At 45.9% G+C, this 26,922-nt stretch overlaps 1 protein-coding gene across 6 annotated transcripts in view; it reads left to right on the forward strand.

Annotated features, from left to right (window-relative positions):
• Nucleotides 1–26,922, forward strand: part of DAPK1 (death associated protein kinase 1) — a 187,399-nt gene that overhangs the window by 109,901 nt on the left and 50,576 nt on the right. For all 6 annotated transcript variants that reach the window (XM_030294298.2, XM_030294297.1, XM_030294296.1 and 3 more), the window contains 8 exons: nt 18,358–18,496; nt 20,449–20,578; nt 20,766–20,814; nt 20,902–20,928; nt 21,625–21,777; nt 22,144–22,189; nt 23,360–23,449; nt 24,824–24,916. In XM_030294298.2, coding sequence (XP_030150158.1) covers nt 18,358–18,496; nt 20,449–20,578; nt 20,766–20,814; nt 20,902–20,928; nt 21,625–21,777; nt 22,144–22,189; nt 23,360–23,449; nt 24,824–24,916 — 727 coding nt within the window. The remainder of the gene's footprint in view (nt 1–18,357; nt 18,497–20,448; nt 20,579–20,765; nt 20,815–20,901; nt 20,929–21,624; nt 21,778–22,143; nt 22,190–23,359; nt 23,450–24,823; nt 24,917–26,922) is intronic.

Consider the following 26,922-nt stretch of genomic DNA (forward strand, 5'->3'; position numbering starts at 1 on the left):
AACACTGTGGTCCAGTAAATGTGTGGAGAGTCCAAATAGAGCGAGAAGAATATCATGATGTAAGGGATGGGGCATGTGTGTCTCAAGAACAGTTGACCATTGATGTAGACGTTTTTTCTTTGTGAGTTGCTGATCTACTTGCTTGGGCTTCAGGAAACATACTCTTGACCAAGTCTCCTAGAGGGTAAGGAATAAAAGCTTGAATACAATAGCCAAAAGAGTAGAAACAACCCGATGTGTATCTCCTGATGAATGGATAAACAAAATGTGGTCTGTTTGTATGATGGACTGTTACTTGGCCATAAAAAAAAGAATAAGGTGCAAATACATGGCACAACATGGACGGATGAACCTTGAAAGTGTTGTGTTAAGTGAAAGAAGCCAGTCTCAAAAGACTGTATATCATATGATTGGATTTTTATGAAATGTCCAGAGTAGGCAAATCTGTAGAGACAGAGAGTAGATTCGTGCTTGCCTAGGCCAGATGAGGTACTAGTGGTGGAGAACGGGAATGGCTACTGTTGGGCACAAGGTTTCTTTTGGGGTGATGAAAATATTCTAAAATTAGATTGTGGTGATGGTTGCACACCTCTGTGAGTGCACTAAAAACCATTGTACTGTACACTTTAAAAGAGTCACTTGTTTGGTACATGAGTTATAGCTCAATAAAACTTTAGAAAATATCTCTGATGGCTCCCTCCTTCCTGTAGAATGAGGTCATGATCCATAGAGTATATAGGATCTTTGAGGGTGTCCAGCACCCTCCTTATGGACAACCACTTCTCCTCTAAACCTTTTGCCTTTGCCCCTGATGCTCACGCTGCAGAGAAGCTCTTGCCTTTACCACATTATTCCATGTTCTTACCCGCAACCCATTGTTTATGCTCCACCCTCTCCTTGATGTGCCAAACCTTGCCCACGTGTAGAACTCCTGCTCCTCTCTTAAAGTCCAGCTCACACATCCTCCTCTCTCTCTTTGGCTTTCCTACCTACCCCATTAGATTTCATTGCTTCCTTAATGTGTGTTTTCATCACCTCGTAGAAGTGTGTTGATTATAACGTTTACCATACTATATTTTAAATGTTTATGTACATTTCTCCTGCAAGGGACTGTGAACTTTCCAGGAGATGTGCCAGCATTTTACTTACCTGTCTTTCTGCCTCTGCCTCCCTCCCTGTAGGAGAGGGTGTGAATACAAGCACCTGGGGCTGGTAAGAGTGGCTGAAGTTGAATTCCGTCAAGGTGACCAGCTGGGAGATCCTGATGGACAGCAGTGAGGGGCCTTTCTAGAGTAAGGACAGTGGGGACGACAAGAGGGGACAAAGCTAAAGCTCTGCATCATTTGTGACCTGCCAAAAGTACAGAGCAGTTTGTCACCGTAGCTGATTCCCACGTTGGGCCTGAGAGGGCTGGGCTGTATGTGTCAGCCAAGTGCCTGGGATGGGGAAGTAGAGTAGAAGGGTAGCTGGTGGGGTTCTGAGGGACAGGAACTAAGAAACTACTATGCGCCTGGCATTATGATGCTGGACATCAATGACAGTCAGAAGTGGGCACCTAAAATTCCAGCTGCTGATCATCACTGGCATCTAATACTAATCTAATAACGCCTGTAACAGGGTAGGCACTCAATCAACATGTATGCAAAAGGAAAAGGAAGGAGGGAGGGAAGGAAGAAAAGGAAGGAAGGAAAGAAGGAATGAAGAAAGGGAGGAAGGAAGGGAGAGAAAGAAGGTGAGCTCTTCAGACAGTCAGAAGTCACCTTTGCCCAGTGTGCCATTCTGTGTCACACTGACCCGGCTCAAACTCTGGCAGGGTCCCGGGCTGACTATGCTGTTGAAAAAGAGATCCAGGTCTCATCTCTATCTTTCTTAGAGGTCTCGGGTCACCCACCCCCCTTCTCGTCACCAAGGTGTTCATTAGGAGGCACTTGGCTTGATGTCTGGCTTCTGCCAGTGGCCGGGTTTGTTAGAGCTCCTGGAGGGAAACCGTGGCAGGAGATGGTCTGATAGCATCTCCCTCTGCTGAATGAGTGCCATCTCTTTCACCTTTCCCACCTCTTCCTCTTCCCACTCTTCTTCCTCCTCCTCAAATCCATCCTCAGACTCAAGGGTAGGACCACTCTGCTTTAAGCCCATTTTAAATCACAGCTTTCCACGTCTCGGGGGCTGGCTCAAGAATGGGCAGCTCCAGGGGCCCCTGGGCGCTCAGTTGGTTATGCATTCGACTCTTGATTTCAGCTCGGGTCATGGTCTCACGGTTCATGAGTGTCAGCCCTTCGTCGGGCTCTGCACTGACAGCGCGAAGCCTGCTTGGGATTCTCTCTCCCTCCGCCCCTCCCCCTTCTCCTCTCTCTCTCTCTCTCTCTCTTTCTCTCTCTCAAAAATAAATAAACTTAAAAAAAAAAAAAGAAAGAAAGAAAAGAACGGGCAATACCATCCTTCAGATTGGCGAGTATCCCCTATCTGATGGGCAAGTGGTCTTTCATCCTGGGATTTCTGAGTTGTCAACAACAATTAGAAGCTTTCATTTGAGCCCTTTGGGCTGGATTGTCAGGGAGAATAGACCCAGTCAAGGAGCAGGAGGAGAGATGGGTCCCTGTGTTTCCCTGGATAATAATAGCCTTCCCTTGTTTTCAACTAGATGAGACTGATTGGTTTTGGAATAAACCTCCATCTATGGCTGTGCTAGCTTGGTTTACTTCCCACTGGCCTTTTGTTCCAGCACCTGTTATGGTGACCCAGGCCGAAGCGATGTCTGGCTGCCCCAGCTTTTCGTTTGCTCCAATTTTCATTGGCCTCATTATTTCTGTGGGTCTCCAAAGCTTGGACAGAAGCCATTAAAATAAAAAGAGACTTGGTGTGTGCTGTGGTCAGTCTTGCTGTTGCCTGTATTTCCCTTTATGTGAGTACTTTCTGTACTTCTGGAAATCGGTGTGGATCAGTTGGAAGGTGGGGCTGGTTTCTCTCTCAGCCCTCTCTCTACCACCCCCATCCCCACCATATTGCCTGTGGGCGTGCTCCTCATCTGTTGTCACATCATGCCAGTGTGCGGTGCACGTGGTCATTTGTTTGGAGCAAGGTGGGGGGGAAACAGCTGAGGCTATTTGTGGCCGGAGATGGCCACCCTCAAGGTCCAGCCAGGCAGCTCTGGCCTCCATCCAGACACCTAAGGGCTGGGGCCCCTGGGCCTCTGAACACTTGTACCCTGTTCGTGGTAACCAGGTGGGCGGGTTTGGCCACTGAACTCTGGGACACCATACCCACAAGGCCATATGCGGCCTTTCTAGTGGGCTTCCTGCCGAAACCAGGCCAGGCAGGGAGTCCTCCGTTCCTGGGGCCACATGTACCCAGCATTCCTGCATCTCCTGGCCCCCCTAAACGTCCCAGGGAGTGGACAGTCTTTATGGTCAGCGTCGTGTATATCTCTCTCATTGTTGGTGTGGCGTTTCCTGAATGTTCTCCAGGCTCCACATCTCTCTTGAAATATAGGGCCCATTACTGTCTGCAGTCCTCAGGATGTTGACTGATGAGGGGGACAGGCCTTGAGCCTCAGGCTCTAAATCCACACTGCATTCCCAGCACACCTGTTAAGGATCTCCTCTGACCCCGCGTTCCCTCTCTGGCATGCTAGCATCTGCTTTTTCTCATCTGAATTTGCTTAATTTCACCGAATGTAGACATTTCTGACACTCCCTCTCTACCTTCCCTTTCTTCTTCCCCATCTGGGTGGTTCCAGATCCAGGACTCCTCATTGCTCTAACCCAGAAACCCAAGAGTCTACAAATGTCCACACTGGCTCCCAACACGGCCCTTTCTTGCACACTACTACCTCTCTTCAAGGGTATCCTTTGGTCTCGTGGAATTATTTGGGAAGCAGATTGAGCCATCTTCCACAAAGGTTTCCATTCTTGTAGTCTTACACTTTTCTCCTCTTTACCTTCTTGAACTGATGGACTCCATCGTTTGCTTTTTGTCTCTAGAAGTTTTCTGGATGCTTTAAACTGCTTTTTATCACTTTGGCATATTTTTATGCTACCTCACTCCATCCATTCCTCTTTCCCAGGTCTCTTCTCGCTCCATCCAGTATGGAAACAAAAATGCAAGTAGGGAATCAGGAAACAAGCAAGTGTTCAGAGTTGGGGGGGGCACTATGGTGTATGGGAATCCACTGTAGGAGTGACGATCACCCTCATCAGACATGCTGTAGGCGTCACCTGTCACCTCAGTGCCTGATCCTGCAAAAAACAACCATCAGCATTTTCTTCTCCAGAGAGCTGGCTCTAACCAACCACGTCTCTGAACCACTAGCATATTTTCATGCGTTGCAATCATTTTGATCTGGTTCATGAGCAGAGGACAAGTAGATTCTATTCCCAGAAACAGGAAGAGAGAAACAAAAATGTTTTCGGTTTTGGTTTATTGGCTTGTGTTATAAATGTCTCATTATATTCCTCATAAGTCTTCTTCAATGGGAATCTTCAATGTGAAAAAAAACCAGAACTTTCCCCCCGCCCCCAGTACCTTGTCTCACTGGGAACTGCAGCCTCTTGTTTGAAAATCTGACTCAGAAAACTGTGCCTCCGTTTTCTGGCCTTGAATTTAGCATGCCGTCATTTAAATGAGGGAGGTGGATAATCTTATCAGGGACCACTTGGACTGGAGCACAGTTGCCTATTACACACCATCCGCAGCCGCTGCCATCTTCTTAACAGCTGAGTAACGTGGGCAGCTCATGTCTGCTGGGATTGATAAGGCATGGTGTGGTGTTTTTGTTTTTGTTTTTGTTTTTGTTTTTGTTTTTGTTTTTGTTTTGTTTTTTGTTACCAACCCAGCAGTCTGTTTCCATCTCGGATACTGGTAAAATTTATGATTCTGCTCTTTCATCTATGAATGAAAGTGATTGCTTTAAAATCTTCATTTTGCCATGGTGGCAATGCTTTATTTTTATTTATTTATTTTTGAGAGAGAGAGAGAGAGAGAGCGAGGGAGGGAGCGTGAATGGGGGAGGGGCAGAGAGAGAGTGTGGGAGGGGCAGAAAGAGAAGGAGATAGAGAATCCCAAGCAGGCTCCACTCTTAGCACAGAGCCTGATGCAGGGCTCAATCTCATGACCGTAAGGTCATGACCTGAGCCAGTATCGAGTCTGATGTTTAACAGACTGAGCCGCCCAGGTGCCCCGGTGGCTATGCTTTAATTCAGCTTCACAGATGAGTCCTTCATGATGGTAGAAGACAAGATTTTTGAGGTAAGGGGATCTTGGGGATCTCAACTTATTTCCAAATGTGAATCTTTCCAGATCAGAATCTTGCTTTCCCTACCATAGCTGGCAGAACTCATGGGGTTTGGTCCTTTACGCACAAAGCATGCATGCCCCAGAGCATATAAACCAACTCTCCATTTGTTCAATACCATGTCCTGTTTACTTACCAATCACAACAGTCTGTCCCCCTTGAATCGAGGAGTTCCCATGGATCTGAGGAGTTCACCTGGATGCAAAGGAACTAAAATAAAATGGGTCGTTCTCGGAGAGTTTGGGGGATCAGGCAGAGCCACCCAGATGGAGTGGTTTATGTGGTGGGCCGGAGGCGGGTTGGGAGTGGAGGTTTGAGACGAGTTAGAACTTCTGTGGAGGTTTCTGGGCATCAAAGCGGAAGGATTTTTGACATTTCCTGAGCAATTACTATATGCCTTACTCTGTGCTAAGTGCTTTTCATTTCATCTCGTTTAATGGAAAAGCCATAAAAAATGTCAGCCTCTTTTGAAAGCTTGGCCTTAGAAGCAAAACCCCTAAGATAAGGAGGTGAAACATTTCCCCTGTGTGTGGAAGGTAACTTAAGGGTCTGTATTTTTTTCTGAACGTTTGCCATTCATTGAGGACATTTTATGTGTCAGGCACGTAGCTAAGTACCTGGCATATCATTCAACCCTAACAATAGCCCAGGGAGTTAGGACTCTGAGGCCCCATTCTGGGTGTCTTCTGCTGTGTAACAAACTACTTGGAAGCTTAATGACAGCCATCATTTGTTTTGATTTTGAATCTACGATGTGGGCAAGGGTTAGCTGTTCTGGCTTCTCTCTGTTCCCTGGAGCATCCGCCTGGCCACTGCATGAGGCAGGATGGCCCCTTCGAATATGGCTCTCTCACTTGACCAGCACGATGGTGCTGGCTGTAGCTGGGAGTTCAGTCAGGGGTGCTGGCTCTTCTCCATGTGCACCATTCATAGTGCTGCTTGGGTTCACCCACAGCATGGCAGCTGGGTTCCCAGGCTAAGTATTCCAAACAGGAAATGGAAGCTGCCAGTGTCTTAAGACTGACATGGGATCACTTTTCTCATCTGCTATTGGCCCAGCAGACACAGAGCCTATTTGGGTTCGAGGTATGGAAAAAGGGACCATGGCTCTCAGTGGGTCATGTAAGAATTTGCAGCTATCTTCATTCTACCAGAGGCCCAGAAAGGTTAAGTGCCTTACCCTGTATCGCACAGCTAACATGTAGCGAGGCCCCCTGAGCTCTGCTTCTTAGGGATTCTGTGACACTCCTGAGTTGGTCAGAACACCTGACTGACCTCAGTCCAGGTTTCTGTACCTTTTCCTGCCATTAACTTGGCCTCTATATCAATCCCACCACAGCTACAGAAACCCAGTAAAGCACATCCTAGAAACATTCCTAAATCACTTTACTTGGTTTTGGAATTGCCTTTAGGAGCAAACTTGGAAGAATCCTAGACCTGAGAAGAAAAGACCCAGGGGTGTGTGAGAACCATTTTTGGATACAGGAAGGATGGTGTGTAGGTCCCAGAGTGCCTTGTGTTCTGTTGGCCGTGTTGTTCTTGAGCAGGGCTTGGCCAACTACAGCCGGGGAGCCAAAGCCTGCTGCCTGTTCATGCACAGCTCTTGAGAAGAAAATGGCTCTACATTTTTAAACGGTTGAAGAAAAAGGCAAGAAGACTGTGGAGCAGAGTCGAAAAGTTGCAACAAAGACCAAATAGTCCATGAAGCCTCTTGCACAAAAGTTTGTTGACCCTGGTTCTAGGCAGGGTCAAGGCCTGTGTTACCAGAGGCCTAGGTAAGAATCAGGACCTGTGTTACCAGAGCTACATTTCAGGTCTGCGTAAGAAGACATTTTCCGACTAGACATGAAGAGGAATAGCAGCCCACAGCTGGAGGTCATGCAGGCAGGTGGCTGTGCCTAGGATACTATAGGTCAGTGGTGTGCTGGAGAAAAAAAGTGTGTAACATCTAGCTCTCCAGGCAAGAGGAGCCCTGATTTGTAAAGTTTGTCTATTTCTATGGTACAAATCCCACCATGGCCAATTTCCAGTTCCGATATAACGTCACTCCAGGAGGAGTTGGGAAGAGAGACACATAATCTGCTCTTGGAGCCCCAGTTTCCCACCATGACAGGTTCAGGGGACCGACCGTGTGTCACACTGCCCCTCAGGTAGCTCCTAATCTAGGGACACACCTGGGTTTGGGGAGGAACGAAAATGCTGGAAAACCTTTGAAATTCTACCTGCCTCTCTGGGCTCACGGGGAACCGCTATTAGTATCTACAAACGCAGGAAGACTAAGTTCTTGCTCTGGCTTCCCAGCGGCTACACCCCACCTGCTATTCCATTGTCCCCACATTTGGTTCAAAAAATCTTGATTTCTTCAAAGAGTGACAAGTGTGACTGCGTCCAAATTTAGAATTGGTCTAACAAAGCATCACCTGAAGCAAAGTTACAAGACGAATCACAGATCGGGAGAACACATTGGGAATATAGAAGAGATCAAGGTTTTGTGTGGAGAGGACGATGTAGCACTTATCGGCCAATTAAAATGGAAAAACAATTGACAGTCCAATAGGAAAATGGGCAGAGTGTAGACAGTTTACACCCATTCAGATACAAAAGGCGGAAAAACGTGGAAAATGAGCAGTCTTTTGATCCGAAAGGGCAGCAGTCTCTCTGTTAGCAGGGACAGATAGGATACAATGGTGATTCATTTATGTCATCCATTGGATTGGCCAAAGTAATAATACCAAGCGCATGAGCTGGGAAACCATGGCACGTTCACCAGCTACAGCTGACGAGCATAAATTGAGACTAAAAACAAGCCTAGCCTATGACCTAGAAATTCCAAATTGGGCTATACATCCAAGAGTCCAGAAAAACTCTCACCTCTTCAAGAGGCAAGTACACACACAAAAATCATTGCGTTACAGTTTGTGATAGTGAAAAATCAGAAGCAGTGTTAAGTCCATCAGCCAGGGAATGGCTGAGTAAAACTTTGGTCTGGAAAGCCCCATGGCCGTTGGGCAGCAATGAAAAGGGAGGGCGCAAGAGCTGTTTCCCAGCGAGCATTGCCAAGGTGAGATCGCTAATTGCACAATGACGCATACAGTCCGGTATCATTTCTGTTCTTAAAATGTAGATGAAACAGTGCTGTGCAGTTCACAGAACATACTGAGAAAGTTCTGGAGGGCTACAGGAGACGATAGGTGGAGAGAGAGAAGGCCGGGACCCGGCAGGAGAGGGATAGTCAGAAGGGTCTTTAGTTTTATGTATGGGTGTGTTAATTTTTCTTAAGGAGAGTATATTGATGTATTTCTTGGATAATATTTTTAAGAGATATTTATGTATTTCTTGGATAATATTTTTAAGTTAAAAATGGAGTGACTTCTGTAAGAGAATGTGCCAGCTAACTGGGTAAGCACAGATCTGTGGGGTTGGCCATCTGGGGGCTTCATGGGTGAGGTGGGGGAGTGGCTGGGTGTGGTGGTCCTTTTGGCCCCATGAGATTGAACTTCCCTTGAGTACTGTCCCTCATCACCTCTCTCAGCTCCATACAGGCCTTGGTATTCTCTCCACACTCTTGACTAAGCGAGAAATCACGTCTTTAATCTCCTGTGGCACAATCTAGACAGGGCCATGTTACATCTTTATTTGACAGGAGAGAAATAGTCACATTAAGTGGATGGTGTTGGGACTGCCAGTGCTTCCTCTTGCTTGCAGGTGCCTGCCTGCCCCATCAGGACCCACTTTCTCCCATTCCCTCCCCCACCTGGCTGCCCTCAGGCACATCTAGATTCCTCTCTGTCCAGACCCAAGGAAACAGAGGCAAAGCCCACCTTCCCCCACCTTTTCCCCAGGTTTGTGCCCCAGGAGTGACTACTCATTTCAGGGAAGCCTTGGTGTATAACCAGTGAGCAGCCTCACGTCCCTCCTTGGCATGGCAGCCATGTCCAAATCCCACCCCGTAGGCTCGCATCTGGACGTGAGACACAGAGGGCAGCTCAAGGGTTTTCCTCACCCGGACACCTATGGTTAGGTGGAGTGAAGGCGAGGGACGGCTGCCTGGAATATTGATAACACTTGTCGAGTGCCAGATGCTCTTAACTGAAGTCACATTTTCTCCTTTCATCCCCGGTAGTAATAATGAACAGTAGGTTTTATTATCTCCATTTGATAGACAAAGAAACTGCCTCTGAAAGTAACTTAACCTATCTGAAGTCATGGAGCGCAGACTGAAACCCAGAATGTCTGCCTCCAATGCCTTTTACCCTTTCGGTGATGTTCCTCCCATAGGGATTTCATTCTAGAAACCCTGGGAAGGCTCCTCCCTGTTTCCTGCACAGCCTCTTTGGGTAAAGTGAAAGATCACTTCCCCCACCCCACCCCCACCGTGAATTTTGGGTGCCAAGCATGCTGTGTTGTGAGGATCCCCAGAACTCCTCTTAAGTTGTTACTTGAACTTGAATTTGAGGTGAAACAGACAGAAAATGTATTTTCAGATATAGTTTATGTTTTGGATTCAAAGGAGGCAGGGCTAATTCAGAGGAGGTGTGAAGTTAGGAACTCCTTTGATGCTATTTATAAAGTGCCTGGGGGATAACACAGTATCTAAGCAGAGAATGTGTTCTCAAGCCCCCAGGCTACTGCTGACCTTAAATTCACACCTATTTCACAAATTCCACAGGGAGGGGGTGTTGTGTTTCTTTCCCTTCAGATTACCAGCTTTGCATTCCTCAAAGTCTTCAATTACCTGGGGGATTTCCTTTTGGACCCTGAGAGGTGACAGTGTGAAAGCCTTCCAGGGCTTCCCCCTAGATTAGCAGGAAGGAACCTGATGGTGACAGTAGAGCACTGAGCTCTAATTTTTGTTCAGAGGCAGAGCCAGGAAGAAGGCGGGTACTTGCCTTCAACACCTTCACATCACGTCCTGCACGATGTAAGAGAAGGATCGTCTCAAAATGTTGGGGAAGTTACTTCAGGACAGGACCAGATATGCATTTTTCATTCACATTTGTCTGATGTGAATTATTTTTCTAGTTTATATATTTATTTTGAGAGAGAGAGAGAGAAAGAGAGAGAGCGAGCACGCGCGCACGAGTACACGGGTGAGGGGCAGAGAGAGAGAGAGAGAATCCCAGGCAGGCACTGCACCATCAGCATGGAGCCTGATGTGAGACTTGAACTCATGAACTGCGAGATCATGACCTGAGCCAAAGTCGGACACTTAACCGACTGAGCCACTCAGTCGCCCCCTGACCTGAATTTAAAAGTTTTTATGACGGTGCATGAAGGGACCCTTCTGTCCTAGGAGAATCTGAAAACAAGGCTAACAAAAGACATGAGCAGATTCGGATTATCCTCCCTCTTCCTCCACTGGTCCTGAGACGCTGTAGCCAGCCTGTGACATTTTGCTTGCAGCCTGTGAGCAGCTACTACCTGTTATGGGTTGAGTTGTATCCACCCCCAGAAAAAAAAAAAAAAAAAAAAAAGAGACAGAGATGTTGAAGTCCCAACCCCCAGTACCTCAGAATGTGACCTTCTTTGAAAATAGAGCCTTAATGGACGTAACCAAGTGAAAATGAAGCCACTAGGGTGGGTGCTAATCCGGTTAGACTGGTGTCCTTGTAAGAGGGGAAATTTGGGCATCACACACAGACCTGTGCATGAGGGCAGAGGCCTGGAGTGGTTCATCTCCAGCCAAGGACACGAGAGGTTGCCAGCAAACTGCTAAGACCTAGGAGAAGCAAGGAAGGTCCCCTTAGAGAGTTCAAAGGGATCACAACACTGCTGACACCTCAATTTCGGAGGTCTAGCCTACAGAACTTGAGACAAGAAATTTCAGTTAGTTTGAGCCAACCGTCCCCCTCCCCCATTTGTTGGTGTGGTCCTAGCACACTAATACAACTACCTCTAACCCAGCCTCGTAAAATACTCCTTCAGGTGAAGTAAGGTTGAGAATTTCAGTTTGTCTGTCACAGGTAATGTGACGTGTGTTCCGAGGAAGATTGCAATGTCCTCTCCTGTCCTACGTGCTGTGTAGAATGTTGAAGTTCCCCCCCATCAAGAGATGAATTCTACATCTCTCCTCTTGAATCTGGAGGAGACTTCGACTTGCTGTTGAGGCTGTGTGACTGCTGAGGCAGCTTCTACCCTGGAACACTTGCCCTGAATCCATGAACTTCCACGCAAATGGTCTCCTTGTCTTGAGTCTGCCATGCTGTCAGGAAGCCGAAACCAGCCCACATGGAGCCATGACTTTACATGGAGAGAAATGCCCAGAGAGCCCCCCGGTGGTCCATCATCCCTGTGCTTTCAGCTGCAGCTACTGTCTGATTGCACCTTGGTACAGACCCTAAGCCATAGCTACCCAGCCAAGCCTTCTTGGATTCCTGATTCACAGAAATCGAAGGAGACAACAAAATGATTGTCATGTTTAAAGCCACTAAGTTCAGGGAGATACGTTGCACAACACTAGATAACCAGAATAGTTACTGTACTCTGTGCTTTGCATTGGTCGCTTTCCTTTAATTTAAATTTAAAAAATAGATTGTATTCTTACTTCTGGTTAAATAGATTGGTATTCACAGAAGCGGGAACACAACTGCAAAATCTCAGTGGCTTAACATAATAGGATTTATCTCTCACTCAAGTACAGTGTGGATGTTACAGGTTGGGTGGGTGGTCTCCAGACAGTGGCTCGGGGATCCGTATTCTTTCTTCTTAATGTCTCTGCTGCCCTGGTTCTCCTCAGGGTCCCCTGCCGGGCCATCGGTGTTCAGGTAGCCAAAGAGACAGGGGAAAGAGTGAGTGGAGAATAGTGCAGGATATTTCAGGGGCCAGGCCTGGGCCTGAAATCCACAACCTAGGGCCAGAGCTGGGGTTGGGGGCCTGTGTGCTGAGGCCTATCCAGTGCTAGCAGGCCAAGACCTGAGTGTGTGTCCTGAATTGTTCCAGTGGCCCCCTCTTCACCAAATGGGGAAATCCAGCCCAATGCTGATGAATTCTAGCATTTACCTTGAATTGCTCATCAGATATAGTTATCTTGTAGCCGAGAGCCCCTGCAGTTTAGGTTACGACCAGTCCTCTTCCAGAACAAGTCCTACTATATCTTGGACAATTCTTAGCAAAAGTCAGGGACCCTGAATAGTGTTATAATTCAGAAATCGGAATTCTGTAATAGTTTCTCTGTGTCACTCTGAAGGCACTGTGTTTTTAAAATTCTACATTCTGTGGGGCGCCTGGGTGGCTCAGTCGGTTGAGTGACCGACTTCGGCTCAGGTCATGATCTCACAGTCTGTGAGTTCGATCCCTGCGTTGGGCTCTGTGCTGACAGCTCAGAGCCTGGAGCCTGCTTCGGATTCTGGGTCTCTGTCTCTCTCTGTCCCTCCCCTGCTCATGCTCTGTCTCTCTCTGTCTCAGAAATAAATAAACAAAATTTTTTTAAATTCTACATTCTGTGACAGCAGCCTTTTAAGGGAGGCATTGGCGGCAAAGGAAGGCATGGGGAGGAGAGGAAACCTTCCTATTTTCCAGCTTTCTTGGTGAAAACAGCAATGCTTATTAGCATGCATTTCACACAATTTCCATGATAATGCTGTAATTTAAAACACTCTGAGTCAAAGACCTAATAAAGGAGGTTAGACTTGCTTTCTAAATTTGCTGCACAGATTGCTCATCTCTCTCCCCATCAATCTTCTTTCTCTTAAGCAAAATGTAAAATTTGGAACGAAGAGTGGAAATACCAAGGTTTTGGCTGATCTTGTTAGCATTACGCTGCTGTTCCCCAACAACATTGTAAGCCTTTCAGTTCTGGTTCTAAGCCTGTATATGGAAAAAGTCCTCAGGTTACTTTTTGCCCTTCTGAGATTTGGGGGCTAAGTGGGGTAAATTATCCAGTGATGCTTATAATGCCCCCAAATCTTTGCCAAAATCATGTAGTGTTGATTTCCTTGGTTAATGACTAAATAATTGATGAGTTTTATCAAATTTAATATTTGATAAGCCATATTTAAAATTGATGGCTAGAACATCTGCCTTTCCGTGTGAAGGAGAATGAATATATATGTACGGCCTTCAGGGCAGTAGGAAACCAGTGATGGGTCCAGGCCCAGTGAGGTGGGGGCTCTCCCAACACTCCTGAAGTCCAGCTGAATAATTCCCTGGACGAACCACAGCATGGAGCTCATCATGAATGCCATGAGATTTGAACAGGGCCTGGAGAAGGATGATGGAGAAACCAGAGATGATTCAGGTCTCCTTCCTCTCAGTCTTAACCAGGCACTGCCACGTTGCAGGCTGGTCCCTCACTGTCCTTCACTCTGGGGGCTCCAGGGTTGTTCTGGTTCTCATCTCTGTGATCAGGAGGCACTATTGGAGTTAAGTTGCTTGAGAAAGGAAGACTGATAGGGTAGAAGGTGACCGGGCCCAGAGAAAGACAAACCTGGTTTCTGTTGGCTGAACCAAGTGAACAGACCCAGTTCAAGATAGTGTTCTGTCATCTACTGGTCTGTAACAAACTACCCCCAAATTTAGTGGGGTGCAGGGTAGGTTCCCAGGGAAGCGGACGTGTGGAGGATGATTATTAAGAACTGCCCTTGGGATCAAGACTTGGAACAGAGGGGAAGGAACAGTAGTGGACAGAAGAGGTCGTGCTGCCTTGCAGCTCAGTGGCAGCCCCAGTGGGCCCAACAGAAAATTCTGAAGGAATTTTAGAATTGCTCCAGGTTGGACTGAGTTGTCCTGGCCTTTATGTCAGGGTAGGCAAACTACAGCCTATGAGCCAAAACCAGGTGGTCACCTGGTTTTGTAAATAAAGTTTTATTGGAACACACCACACCCCTTCATTTACAAATTATCTAAGGAGGCTCTCACCTTACTTGGGCAGAGTTCAGTGGTTGTGGCAGAGCTATATGGCCCCCAAAGCCTGAAATATTTATATCTAGCTCTTTATAGACATTTGTTCAGCCCAGCTTTATGTTCCTACGCTCAGCAGCCATTGGATGTGACCTTGAACGGCAGCTTGTAGCAGAAGGAAGTTCTGGTATCCTCCTAGTAGTTGGATAGTGCGTCCTTCCTCCATGGGGAGCATGGGTGGTATTCATGGTGCCCTCCATAGTGGATCAAAATGACCGTTTTATTTTGCGCATGATTTTGTGGTCAGGAATTCTAGAAGGGCTCAGAGTCTGACCTCCATGGCCTCTGCTAGACAGAAGGATCCACTCCCAAGATTTCTTTCTTGCTCAATGCCCCTTGGCTTCTTTCTCTCTTCATGGGGCGTCTCATCTTCCAGGGTTTCTTCATACCGCATGGTGGTTTCAGGACCATCACACTTCTTACATGAGGACTTCGGGATGTGGTAGCCATAGGTCTATGAAGGACCACATTGAAGCTGGCACAGAGTCACTCTGCTATGTCTTATAGGTCAAAGAATCAAGGGGGTGGAGCCACAGAGGCACAATCACAGTGCAGAAGAGCACGTGGCATGACATACTGTGGTGCCATCCTTGGAAAATACCAGAATGTGTCGGTGGGCCAGGTAGCTGGCTCGCCCAGGTCACAGAGCTGTTTATGCTTCCCAACCACACGGTCACCATCATCACTTGGGTGGCTTGAAATGACCATGAGAGGAATAGGACAGCTCAGGAATGGGCTTTGTCCCTGCCCCCAACCCCAGGGAGTCCATTGTTAAACATGCACCTGCACACCATGCCGCTGTGGGAGGGCTTTTACTTTGAAGCCAGAGGACAAGAAAAACAGTGTTTAAGTGTTTATTGAGCGCCAAGGGGCTCTACATATCCTGAAATCTCCAAACAACTCTGTGGGGTGTGATTGACCCTTATTTTACAGAAGAGGAATCCCAGGCTCAGTGGAAGTTGGGTAATGGGAGAGAATTTGAACTGGGGTCTTCTCACCCCTTGCTGTCCCGCTTCACAGAGCCTGGAGCCCAAGGAGAATGAAATTAACTGCTTCTCCAGGACCAGAAGGAAGCTCAGGTCAGACACGAGGCAGGGAAAGCTACCAAAGGGAAAAGGAGCAAAGACCTGGGTTGAAGTGGCAGTGGGGTTTCTAGGAAGGACCCAGGCCTCTGCCCTGTGCTGACGCTTTCGATACTGGAAGGTTTTCCCCATTTCCAGGCAGCCAACCCCCAGCCATTTCTCACTGTCAAGAAACTTCTGATGTGTTGAGAAGCGTGAGTGGTCTGTGTGAGCGAGGGGGAGTGGGGACGCCCCTGAAAGTGGGGCAGAGGGAGGAAAGGTGGGATCAGCCGCCGCTATCAAGCTGCACCCCCTCCTTGAGAGCGCACTGGTCAGGCCAGTCAGTGGGTTTGAGGGAAAGCAGGGCAGGAAGGGGGCTTTCCTCTTGGAGCCCTGGGGCAGGTGGCATGGCAGTCCACAGGGACAGTCTGTCCCTCCTTTAAATGGCATCCATTCCACTTCCTGGACCTCAGCCTCATGCCAGACCTGGCAGCCGCATCGTGTGTATTTATTACCTTTCATTCTCAAAATCCTCAAAGGAGTAGGTCCTGTTGTACCTGTTTGGTGAGAAAGTGAGGCCCAGAGAGAAGGCATAACCTTGTGGCTGCAGAATTAAGGTTTGCACTGGGTGTGCCAGCTCTGGACCTCACCCTAGCACGTGGCCCAGGGCTGCGTGATGCACCTCGACGACGCCATACAGCCCAGAGAGTAAGGAAGCACCCAGGTGATAGACCATCTTGCTCCAAATTAGTTGGTTCGTTTCCCTGTTTTCCCCTGGAGTTGAAGGAATCCCTCTCCCTGTTTTGTTGTTTTTAAGAGGAGTAAGGAGACAGAAAAGTGAGGAGTGGTGGGGAGCCAGTGTGGGGTTCACGGCCAAGGGCTCCATAGAGAGGAGAGGGCAGTAAGGCTAGGAGGGTGCAGGCAGCGAGGCCACTGCTGCAGGAATGTCCTTGTCACCTGCAGGTCTCTGTCCCCCGGGCCGGGCTCCAGGCCTCCCTGGCTGGCTCAGGCTCTGTGGCTTGTGGCATATCTGCGCGAGCCCTCTGCTGGGGTCCCAGGGGCGGAGGAGCCACCTCGCCTTCAGGATAAACATCCAGACCTTAAATATCAGAGGGAGGCCATGCAGCAGGAGGATGCAGTTAAAAGTTTGAAAATGGCCCTCACTTTTTAGTGTGCTAAGAATCCCCTGGGGGCGCTGGTTAAAAATTCTGCGTTTCTTGGTGCCCATCTTGGAAACTCTCAGGTAGCAGGCTGGAAGGGAGGCCCAGAACCTGTATTTTTAATTTTTTTTCTTTAACTTAATGTTTATTTATTTTTTAGAGCCTAGAGAGAGAAAGAGACAGAGCATGAATGGGGGAGGGGTAGAGAGAGAGGGAGAGACACAGAAGACACAGAATCTGAAGCAGGCTCCAGTCTCTGAGCCGTCAGCACAGAGCCCTACGTGGGCTCAAACTCACGAGCCGTGAGATCAGCCGAAGTCAGACCCTTAACCACCTGAGCCACCAGGTGCCTCAGACTCTGCACGTTTAAAACACCCCGAGCAATCCTAATGCTAGTGGAGCTGGGGCCAGGTTAAGAAAAACAACAACTTAGAGGGTGAAGGGGCAGGATCTGACCCTGTTCTTTAAGACACAGACTTTTGTCATTATAGTTTAATCTCGTAAGCACTGTTTTTTTTTTTTTTTTTCCTCTGGATGTAGAAGTGGTATGTATGTTTATGGAGCTGTCTTGCTGAAAGAAAGATAATGAACACAGCAGTTATGTGCGTAATTACAGTTAATTATTATGTTGTGAATGTATGGTTAAACTTGAGAAAAGATGAACTTATAAAAACTCTTATTAAAAGTTCCCTGTTATTTGCCATTAATTACTGCTGTAGATTTCTTTGGGGAGTTTGTTCATTTATCCACTGGATAACAAAGTTTTGAGCTCTTGCTCTGTGGCTAGGACTGTGGGAGAACCTGGTGGATGGCCGGGGGCCGACCTCTGTCCTTTAGAGATTTACAGTCTGGCCAGGGAGACTGATTGATAAATCCCCAAACAACCTCATGCATTTCAATTTTGTGTACATGTATTCTTTTTTTTTTTTTTAATTTTTTTAATGTTTATTTATTTTTGAGACAGAGAGAGACAGAATGCAAGTGGGGGAGGGGCAGAGAGAGAGGGAGACACAGAATCTGAAGCAGGTTCCAGGCTCTGAGCTGTCAGCACAGAGCCCGACTCCGGGCTCTAATCCACGAACCGCAAGATCATGACCTGAGCCGAAGTCGGACGCTTAACCGACTGAGCCACCCAGGCGCCCCTATTTTTTTTTTTAACATTTATTCATTTTGAGAGACAGAGTGCAAGTGGGGGAGGGGCAGAGAGTGGGGGAGGGGCAGAGAGAGGGCGAGGCACAGAATCCGAAGCAGGCTCCAGGCTCTGAGCTGTCAGCACAGAGCCCATCGTGGGGCTCGAATTCATGGACCGTGAGATCATGACCTGAGCCGAAGTCGGACGCCTAACTGAAGCCCAGGTGCCCCAGTGTACATGTATTCTTATTAGTGAAGGTATTTGTTAAATTCATTATGAAATGTGATTTTTTAATAAATATGTAAGTATATATAAATGGATATAAAACAACAACAAAAAATTCTTGTAGGCCATATATTGTGATTTGGGGTTTAAAACAATTGATTAGCATACGGATTATGAACTTTCCAGGTACTTTCTGATTGTGCTAGGAAGATCTATTCTATAAATGCTGCCCAAAGTTGGCTTATAATTTGTTTTTTTTTTAAATCAGTGAATTCAGACTTCACCTGTAAGTATGTGTAACGAAGATGTTTTAAATATACATTTCCCCCCTCCCCCCCATCACGTCTCTGCTCCCTGCCTTCATGTGTGAACATAGCACATCAGGAGAATGGTATCCAGGTGCTTTCAAGTACAAATGGGCAGAATTGTCAGCCCAGTGGTGAGAAGCATGAATTCTAATTCCTTGCTTGGCAGTTTCGGCTTGTCCTTAGGCCATTCTTTTGCCTGAAATTTGAGCACACCAATAGTCTACAAGAGAACAAATCTGTATGAAACAAGCATCCTCAGTAACCTCTGCTTCCTGGTTTTCAGAGTGGCAGGTGGCGAGCTGTTCGACTTCTTGGCTGAAAAAGAATCTTTGACTGAAGAGGAAGCAACTGAGTTTCTGAAACAAATTCTTAATGGTGTTTACTACCTACACTCCCTTCAGATTGCCCATTTTGATCTTAAGGTACGTTGCTGAGTGTAAGCCGGAGAGAAGGTTATGCAAATCCCAGCATTGGTGGTTGGCTATGAAAAATTGAAGCATCTGAAAGAGATACATTTTTTTTAATCCTGTATGGGTTTGTTTGTTTGTTTGTTTTTTTTTAGGTTTATTTATTTGTTTTGAGAGAGAGAGAAAGGGAGGGAGGGGCAGAGAGAGAGGTAGAGAGAGAATCCTAAGCAGGCTCCATACTATCAACGTGGAGCCCGGTGTAGGGCTTGAACCCATGAACCATGAGATCATGACCTGAGCCGAAATCAAGATTCAGATGTGTAACTGAGCCACCCAGGTGCCCCTATCCTGTATGAGCTTAACAGATGGAATTATGAAGATAAATCACCAGGTATATAATGAATGCCTACTCAAGGATTCCTAACCTTTTGTGGGATAGAGGCTTAGGACGAATGATTACATTCAAGAATCCCTGGGGAAGAATCAGAGGGGTTTACCAGCCAGATCTCTAAGCTGCTATTGGTTATGGAATGTTTTCAGCTTAGAGTGGCCACTGGCTGTCCAGTTTGCATCCCCTGTGGCTGCAGGGCATGTAAGGTGGAAGATGTCTTGATCTCTCCTCTCCCTCTTGATGCGAAGGCCTGATTTTGTCACCGGCAATCAATCAAGACAGACGCGGAGATTGGCTAATTGGGGTCTTTGCCTGTCTGGAGGCACAGCACTGTGGGGGATATAAAGGCACGTCCTAGTTCTAACTGTCAGAAAAGCTATGGTCTCTCTAGGAAGGAAAGGCATGCACAGGAGCAACATACAGTGACAACGGAAGAATCGAGGTACAACCTGAGGCATTGAGAAGGTAGTCACAAAGAAGCATGTGGTCGACTGACAAGTGAATGATTCAGATCGTTGGAGCTAGGACAAGGCTTCAGAGGAGGGAGGACTTCCTCCATATTTCTTGTAGCAATGCTGTCAACACCCCATCCAGATCCCCCCAACACTCACTAACACACGCCCTGAATACCGCTGCTGCACACACCTGCGGCTCCCTGCCTGATGTCTGGTTTCTGGCCCTGGGAGCTGGAAATGCCAGAGTAAGGCCCCACAGAGGCCGCTGTTAGCAATGGAGGATGGGGAGTCGGTGGATAAGTACCCCGGCTCCCTCATGCTCCAGCTGGAAAACTCAGTGCTGCTCCTCCTTAAGTTCCCCAAAGGGATTGTACTCCAGTCACCTTCACCTTGACAAGACACCTTGTGTGGGTTTACTTCCTTCTGTTTCCTGTCTCCCCATCCTCTACCAAGTATTCCCTGGAGCCTGCTCCCACATAAGCCACTTGCACCCGAATCTCTGTCAACAAGTCTGCTCCTGGGAGAACCTAAACCACAACATTTATTTTTCCTGGTGTTCTCTTACAACTACCCTCTTACCCCTAGGCTTTGGTGGTTTTTCCGGTGTAGGGTGGGGGGCAGGGGACAATCCTACCACTCTGTCTTCAGCATAATATATCATAGCTCTTTGTTTTTATTGTGGTGAAATAAGCATAGCATGAAAATTACCTATTTAACCATTTCTAAGTGTACAGTTCAGAGGCATTAAGTATATTCACACTGTGGTGCAAACCATCGCCCCGTCCATCTCTGGAACTAGTGGATCCTCCCAGACTGAAACCCTGTATCCGTTAATCCCGAGCTCCCCATCCCTCCTCTCACAGCTGCTGGCAACCACCCTTCGGCTTTCTGTGTCTCTGAATTTGCCTATTCTAGATACTTCTGATAAGTGGAATCATACAATATGTGTCCTTTTTCGTCTGACTTGTTTCACTTAGCATAATGTTTCCAAGGTTTATCCATGTTGTAGCATGTTTGATGAGTTGATGGACATTGGGTTGTTTCCACCTTTTGGTTTTGTGAATATGTTGTTTTGAACACTAGTGTACTATTTCTCTCTCTCTCTCTCTCTCTCTTTGAAGCCTGAAAACATAATGCTTTTGGATAGAAATGTCCCTAAACCTCGGATCAAGATCATTGACTTTGGGTTGGCCCATAAAATTGATTTTGGAAATGAATTCAAAAACATATTTGGGACACCAGAGTTTGTTGGTAAGTTTTTTTTTTTTTTTTACTCCTGTGCTCATTTATTTCTCATCAATAATATGAATTATACTGGCAGAAACTCCCCTGCTGTAACATCATTTATTTCCCTGGTACATATTTCTGGTTTATACGTGAAGATAGAATCTGTTGATTCACTTTCTCTGAAAACTAAAATGCGTTTATTTCCTCTTAGCTCCTGAGATAGTCAACTATGAACCTCTTGGTCTTGAGGCAGATATGTGGTAAGGAGCATGTCCTTGATGCTTTCATCTTTCCACTTTAGTGTACTATTCTTCTGACATTTGTTTCTGTTTTCATTTTGTGTCTAGGAGTATTGGGGTGATAACCTATATTCTGTAAGTACCAAAATCCACGCCTTGTATTCTTTTCATCTTTCTTTGAGACCATATGTCTTATTAACCATCTATATGTCATGTTGATCTCTTCAGTTTATGCATGCTTTTTATGTAAACATATTCATTTCACACCCCCAGAACACGTGTAGTTTATACTAATTAAACATTTTCTCCTAATTCGCAATGAGTCATCAGAAACTACAGCCTAATCACTGAAGGAAGCGTGGCTGTCCATCACTGCTGAGAAAATAGGAAAGCGGTGTTTTTTTAAATTTTTTTTAACATTTATTCATTTTTGAGAGACAGAGAGACAGAACATGAGTAGAGGAGGGCAGAGAGAGAGGGAGACACAGAATCTGAAGCATGCTCTAGGCTCTGAGCTGTCAGCACAGAGCCCAATGCGGGGCTTGAACCCACAAACCGTGAGATCATGACCTGAGCCAAAGTCGGAAGCTTTTTTATTTTTTTTTAACTAAGAGATGCTATTCCAGATTAACTTTTTAAATGCATCCTATGCATTAAGCTGGAGCGTTGTGCGTGACAACTAAATGCCCTGTAAAATGTAATCGGATTCTGAAGTGACTGCCCAAGGACAGATTATCATATTGTTCCTCACTCCCCTTATTAGATATGCTAGGAATGACATGATAGCCCAAGAGGTAATCATTCATGTTCTGCACCCCACTTTATTAACAGCCTCAGTGGGGCCTCCCCATTTCTTGGAGACACTAAGCAAGAAACGTTAGCAAATGTATCTGCCGTCAACTACGAATTTGAGGAAGAATACTTCAGTAATACCAGTGCCCTAGCCAAAGATTTCATAAGAAGACTCCTCGTCAAGGATCCAAAGTGAGTGTCCATTATTCCTGAGGGGTACTTGGCCATGGCTTCAGCAGGACCAGGGCTAGCACTTGTATTGTGCATGCGGACCACGTTTATGAGAGCCTGGTGGGTTCCACGTGGCAAAGGAAAGCATGCCATGTGGAACGCTTCAGAAAATGCAGGCTGGGCCTTTGCACCTGCTCAGTCAGTCCCTGCAGAGACAGTAAGATAGTCACAGAAAGACTGACTTCTTTCCAGCTTTCTTCCACGAAGCAGGCCCTGAACTGCATTTTCCAGAGCATCTGCTTGGTAGGCCCAACTGGCATGGAAACAACCTCAGTGTTTGCTTCTATGGTCACAGCATTTTTTTTCTTTCCCCTTCCCCCTACAAAGGAAGCGAATGACAATTCAAGATAGTTTGCAGCATCCCTGGATCAAGGTAAGTTGCATATTGTGATTGGTTTGGTATTATAGGACATCCCAGAATGCATTTGCCTTAGGCCTAGTTACTGTGGGGGTCTCACCACAGGTCACATCTGAAGTATTGGTTTTGACATTGGTGCCCTATTTTAAGATGGTGCACAGATGAGAGTGTCCTAATGATCATGGAGATGGAGGAGAATAAGCTATCACAATGCAGGATTGTAAACGGGGAGTTGAAGGTCAGTTGTAAATGGGTCAGGTCTACTCAACAGCCATGTTTGGTTTCACCTGTGGGATGTTGGCCCAGAGAATATTTTAATTTTTTGGAATTAATTGCCAACATTTAAATACCGTATCAAATCTGGATTTCCAGCGTCTGTTGAAAAATCTGAATGTCTACCAGTACTGAGCCCTCATTCCATAAGGCCACCCAAACCCTGCACAGCTGCCTTTGGGCCAGGGCCAGCGGCCGCCCCCTGGCACAACGTATACCTTTACATTACCTGCAACACCCATTGCCATTTGGGTTAAAGAACTGAAGTGCTCCGGCTAGAACAGAAAGGACCAACGGTGAGGGAATGTGGCAATTACAGAATAAAGTCATGGAACCAGTGAGGGGATTATGGTGCAACAACTTGCATCGCAGAAGTAGGGTTGGGGCATCCAGAAAGCTTTGCTGCATGAGCTCCTAGCAGTTGCGTGGGTGCCCTGAGGAGGCAATGGTGTCTCCTCTCATCAGTAGAACTAATGGCCTCCCAAAAAAGATGCGGTACAACGGATCCTAATGCTATCAGCCAGGCCAAACTTGCTAACCTCTGAGTTCCTACCAGCTCTATATTATTACTTGATGATATATTAAGTTCAAATGCCTTATAACATAACCTCACCACGAATCTTGCCATTCCCAAACTCTCAGTCCAGAAAGTTGAAATTTAGCCTGTTCTGAGCCCAACTCTTCAGCTTTTCCCAAGACCCAGTCTTTATGGATTTTATCAAACCCTTAGCCCTAAGAGTTGCCTTCCGGAGACTAGGTTCCTAGCTTTTGCACGTTATCCCAACTTGTTCTGTTATTTTACTAAGGTGAGTGTGTAAGCATCCTAACTAACTACAGGTTTCCAAAAGTTGTCATGTAACCCATTTCCGTCTTGGAGTGTTCTAAATTTGCTTTCTTGGACTTTGATTTTAGCCTAAAGATACCCAACAAGCACTTAGTAGAAAGGCGTCGGCAGTCAACATGGAGAAGTTCAAGAAGTTCGCAGCCCGGAAAAAGTGGAAAGTAAGATTGTTTGATAGGGAGGGATAACTAATTTATTTTCTCCGTGGCACTCCCTGTGGCCAGGCTCATCTCTTCTGACATTGGCCTTCAAAAGTGCATCCTTTTTGTTTGTTTCAATTGACTCTATAGTCTTCTGCACCATTAAACACTATTTTCAAAAGATAAGCAAAAATAGTATTTCGGTCCTCTTTAAGTCTTATTTTTGCATGTAATTTTGCATTTGTTTTAAATCAAGACCATTCCCAAGGCAAATTTTTAAATCAGTGCAACAAAATTATAGTGTAATCTTTTCCTAAGTTCAACAAACCACATTTTGAATAACTCTGTTCTTTGTGGTAAGCAGCATGGGAGTGCATTTATAGTAGAACTTGTGTAAATGGTTCTCTGAAACCAGCCTTGGTCTATGAATGGTTGGGATGGGGGTTGGGGTGGGGCCATGAGCATTTGTACTGTGGTCTCGTGTTCTTTTTCAGTGTGAATGGCTTCTGCAGGGGCTGTATGGGGCATGGCTCTAAAGGGCATTCCAGTCAACCTTGAACAAATAGAAATTCAAGGTTGAGAAGGTGACAGGATGTCTTCTTATGCCCAGGATCATGTGAAGCCCGGAGGAAGCAGATACCTGCCATGTTTCTGAGCACTGGGCCAGAAATGTACCTCATTTTCACACCCATCAAGTTTAGGGTGCCATGACAGGGATGAGGAGGACCACAGCACTAGGGTTACTTAAGACTTAACACTTAGTCTGAAAGAAGCCCTTAGACTAGGCTTAAAATGTAGAGAGAACACCATAAGTTTCTCTCTTTTTTTCTCTTTTTCACACACCCACACTCCCCCCCCCCCCACCCCCAACACACACATTCTTTTACCTATTGTTGTTCTTGCCTTTGAGAGTAAATGCAGGGGTGTTTGTCCTATAGGCTAAGGAGTTCCCCACCTGTTTGTTTCTAACAACTGTATGAGTTTTGATAGTCACATTACTATTAATACCAGCTTGCCTGGGCACAAGGACACAGGACAGGACCCTTGAGTGGGGATGTGCAAGGGGTTTGTTAGGGTAAGATTCCATTCCTCAAAAAGTAGAGAAGAAAATATTAAGAGAGAAGGGGTATAGAGTATACAGTTGTGTAGTTAATAATGAAATGCGGAAGGAGAATCTCTATCCTGTTGTCTTAATTTGTAAGACCTTTAGAAATTTCTTTAGGCGTATATGATCCAACCTGCTTGGAAGGTCTCCCACCCCTAAAGAACATGCTGTCAGCAGTGAACGCTGTCTCAAAGACTTTGTCATTTGTACTAATTTGAATATCCTTACGTAAACTCTCTCTCTTCCTCTCTCCCTGCCTTTTTTTTTTTTTTTTTTTTTTTTTTTTAAAGCAATCCGTTCGCTTGATATCACTGTGCCAAAGATTATCCAGGTCGTTCTTGTCCAGGAGTAACATGAGTGTTGCCAGAAGCGACGATACTCTGGTAAGCACACCTGTTTGCCTTGCTGAAGTTCTTTCTTACAACTGTGTATTTCCAATGTTTAGGTTGTTTGATTTGTTCAACAACCCAGAAAACCTAAAGTCACGGAAGTGTCAGGCCTGTTCTTCCCCTGCTCAAGGTAGGGAGTTAGGTGGCTGATTTGATGTACCGCATTGGTTCTTTCGTTCTTTTTTCTCTTTGTTTGGATTGGCACCATGCCCAGTCCCACCCACTACCTCTGACACTACCACGCCCTGCCCCACTCCTCCCACACTCACAGTTTGGTGAGAGAATGACTGGCCAGCAGAAGAGGAAAGAGTTTATTCTAATTTCCATGAAGAAAATGAGAGTCCTCTATTGCCACTGACCTTGGAAAATACTTGGTCATAATACCATAAAAGAGACAAATACTCCTCCTACCAACACACACACCCCAAAATCAAGGCAAATACTGTGGAGCTTGCTGGGGGGGGGGTAGTTTGTGGTAGACCAGAAGGCTAAACCTACTTGCTCTGTTGACATTGTATTGAGTGCCTAAAACCCTTGAGAACAATTCCATACTTTTTCCCGTAATGAACACTGAAACCTAATCACAGATTAACTCTTCAGATAGACTGGACACATCTGAATTCAATAAGACTGTCCCCTGACAGTCAGACAACAGGGCTTTGGGAGCCCTGGTGGTAAAGGGGATGTCAGAGAAGGGAGAAAGGTTGGTTCTGTGGGAACCAACCTGCTCCCGTGACTGCATAGTCAGTGTTTCATGAATGACTCCAGGGACTCCATGGGCAGGATCACACATCAGCAGACACGAGCTCTATCCCCGCCCCGAAGCTAGTTGCTTCGCTGAGCCTCCAGGTGTAGCCTTGTAGAGTCAAAGGAGAAATGTTAAGGAGAAAACAGGAATGGGAAAGAAGCAAGGTCGGAGAAGGAGGACATGGCAAAGAAAGTCTAGGTTTGGGAATTGTTTGAGGGTAACAGTAGAACCAGGGACAAGACAAAATCTGTTAACCTAAGGAAGATGAGAACAATTAAATGTTATAAATTAAAATCATCTTGAATAAGCACTTAGAGGGAAACATGTGTCACAGTGCGAAGTTTAGGGAGGGAGAGGGCCCCAGGGTGCATGGGGGTTCTAGGTGGGATGACCCCTCCTGGAACTCATGTTCCCTCATCATTCTGATGTCCTACTGATCATGAGGACCTGTCGTAACCATCTGCTTATCCCCCCCCATTCACCTCGTTTCTCTTGACTGTCCCTTTCATGCAAATGTCTCTTAGGCATCAATTGGAATTGTAATGGAAAAGCAAAACCTATGACATTCTTAACATGGAGTCTGTCCAAATATTATTAAAACCGTCATGAGGTTTGGATTCAGACCCATAGAGAAGAGAAAGCAGAAATCAGAGAAATGCTTTCTCCATTCCACCCCACAAGCAGAGACTCAGCCTCTGTGATAACGCTTTTCCAGATTTGAAATATGAGGAGCCACACCTCTGTGAGTCCAGAGATATTGTTTGGGATTTTTCTAGCTTATTCTTTAGTTTTAATGTACCATATTTGGTAAATATCTTATTATAAGAAAACTTTGACAAATTGGCAAGGATTTAACTAGTTTGACATTCTCTATTTTCTCTTTGTAATTAGCAATGCATCTGTTTTCCTTTTTCTGGCCTTTATTTTTACATTACTCCTCCTTTAGGATCTTTAAAATATACATATATGTATATATAGTGACTAGCTTTCAGAGAATTTTGCCATGTTATTCTATACTTAGAGGAGGAAGAAATTCCAGTGATCAAAAAATAACAATTCTATAATTGGACAAATTACAAATTAAGACTGTAAAATTCAGAGGTATCATTTCTTTGGTTCTATGGTTTTTAGACTCTGAGTTATGCCTGATATTTTCTACAGTGGTTTCTGGGACTATATATTTTGAAAGGTTTCCAAGATAAACACAGAAGATAATTTGTTATCAGTTGTTCTTAATCTGAATCTTGAAAGG

This window comes from Lynx canadensis, chromosome D4, assembly GCF_007474595.2.
Source record: "Lynx canadensis isolate LIC74 chromosome D4, mLynCan4.pri.v2, whole genome shotgun sequence".
NCBI classification, from domain to species: domain Eukaryota; kingdom Metazoa; phylum Chordata; class Mammalia; order Carnivora; family Felidae; genus Lynx; species Lynx canadensis.